We start from the raw sequence: 1,885 nt of genomic DNA, 5'->3' as shown, positions 1-1,885 counted from the left end.
CAAATTACCATCAGGTAAATAACGTGCTCGATCACCAGTACGATACATGCGTGCTGCTGGATTATCGCTGAATGGATCTCGTAGAAAACGTTTCGCTGTAAGCTCAGGACGGTTAAGGTAGCCGCGAGCTAAATTTTCTCCACCAATATACAATTCTCCTACGGCTCCCAGTGGGACTGGCTCGTGATGTACATTAAGCAGATATATTCGAGTGTTGGCAATCGGCCGGCCTATCGTTTCAACTACATCTTCACATCGTTTAAATCTATGCATTGTTGAAAAAAAACACGTTTCTGTCTGTCCATAGAGATTACACAGTTCAATGACATGAGTGTGCGTGAGAATTCGTTTGATTAAGCTGGCTTTTAGCGGCTCTCCTATCAAATGAAGAGCATTTAGCAACGTTGGTAAGGAATCTGCATCGAGTATCGTTGTCACAGTCGAAGGTACCGTACTAAGCGTCGAAATGATCGACGATGGTGAGAGCGCGAGTGCATGTGTTATGACATGTAACGTTGTTCCCATTGACAGTGGTGCGAAACATTCGTATAGAGACATATCAAAATTAACGGAGGTCGAAAAGGAAGTGTGCCTAAAATCTTCAGCTGTGAACATTTCGTTGATACAATAAAGACAATTCGTTGCATTTCTATGTTCCACCATCACCCCTTTCGGAGTTCCCGTTGAACCAGACGTATAAATTATATAGGCCAAATGAGCTGGAGTAAGTCCCAGCTTTGCCAGATCCGGATTATCGATCCATAAGTCAGCGGGTGAAGTCTGTCCCATGTCTATGATTGGTATTTGGTGGTCTTCTAGTGCTACCCGGCCAACCACATCTGTCAATACACAAAAGGGATCTGAATCCTGAAGGATGTTGGCCAACCTATGACTGGGATATTTCGGATCGAGAGGTACATAGGCACCGCCGGATTTTAGAATGCCTAGGATAGCTACAGGCAATTTCGTACTCCGTTGGATGCAGAGTGCAATGCGGTCATCTGGTTTGACGCCTCGTACAATCAAGTGGTGTGCCAGTCGATTGGCCTGTGCGTTGAGTTCTGCGTAAGTCAATACATCTCCATTACACTCCACGGCAATTGCCTGTCCGTCGCGTTCTACCTGAGCCTCAAATAATTGGTGAAGACAGCGAGCAGGTGGATAGGTAACCGTGGTTTGATTCCAGTTATGCAGCAGCAACGTACGCTCTTCCGGTGGAATTACTGCTAATGTCCTTAGTTGTTGATGAGATATTCGTGCAAGCGCATCAGCTATTGATTCCAGAGCTTGTTGCATATAGCCACAGATCCGAGCTGTTGACGTTGGTGAAATTACTTGTGACGTCAGTTCCAGCGAATCGCCATCATCTTCAACCGACAGAACCAATGGATAATTTGTTCGCTCTTCAGCACCTAAGAAAGTTACTCCAGGAAGTGACACAGTGTCCTGCCATCTCTTCTGATTATGGCGATAGTTCAGTATTGCGCTGAATAGTGGCAAACCTGTTGGACACCCACTGCAGCGTTGTGCCAACACAAGCGGTGCGTGTTCGTGTGCTAGCAACGCACTCAATCGGGCATGGGTATGACGTACTGCTGTTTCGACACTCCTCTCATCAATATCTATTCGTATTGGTAGGGTGTTGATCATCGGTCCCATTATATCATTGTTTCCTTCGCCAGTCTGCAAACGTCCAAGTAGTACAGTACCGAAAACTACCGCCTCACGACCACTACATCGAGCAAGAACTTGTGCCCAGGCTAAATGACAAATACTAGCCAGACTGACCTGCAATTTTCGTGCATGTTCACGTAGCTCATCATTGAGTGTCTGTGACAGCTTCAGATTTCCCTCGTTGATGTCAGTTCCGTCAAGACCAACGTCG

General features: G+C 46.2%; 1 protein-coding gene across 1 annotated transcript; it reads right to left on the bottom strand.

Annotated features, from left to right (window-relative positions):
* Positions 1–8: 8 nt before the first annotated feature.
* On the bottom strand, positions 9–1,788 carry LOC129576108 (uncharacterized; the record flags this gene model as incomplete). The annotated part of the gene is made up of 1 exon (XM_055460636.1): positions 9–1,788. A coding segment is annotated over one exon (1,780 nt), but the record flags the coding sequence as incomplete, so codon positions are not given.
* Between the last annotated feature and the right edge of the window lie 97 nt (positions 1,789–1,885).

Source organism: Sitodiplosis mosellana, unplaced genomic scaffold (assembly GCF_009176505.1).
Source record: "Sitodiplosis mosellana isolate CC-2019 unplaced genomic scaffold, AAFC_SMos_1.0 Smas_scaffold_6180, whole genome shotgun sequence".
In the NCBI taxonomy this organism is placed as follows: domain Eukaryota; kingdom Metazoa; phylum Arthropoda; class Insecta; order Diptera; family Cecidomyiidae; genus Sitodiplosis; species Sitodiplosis mosellana.
This window is presented reverse-complemented; position numbering and strand designations above follow the sequence as displayed.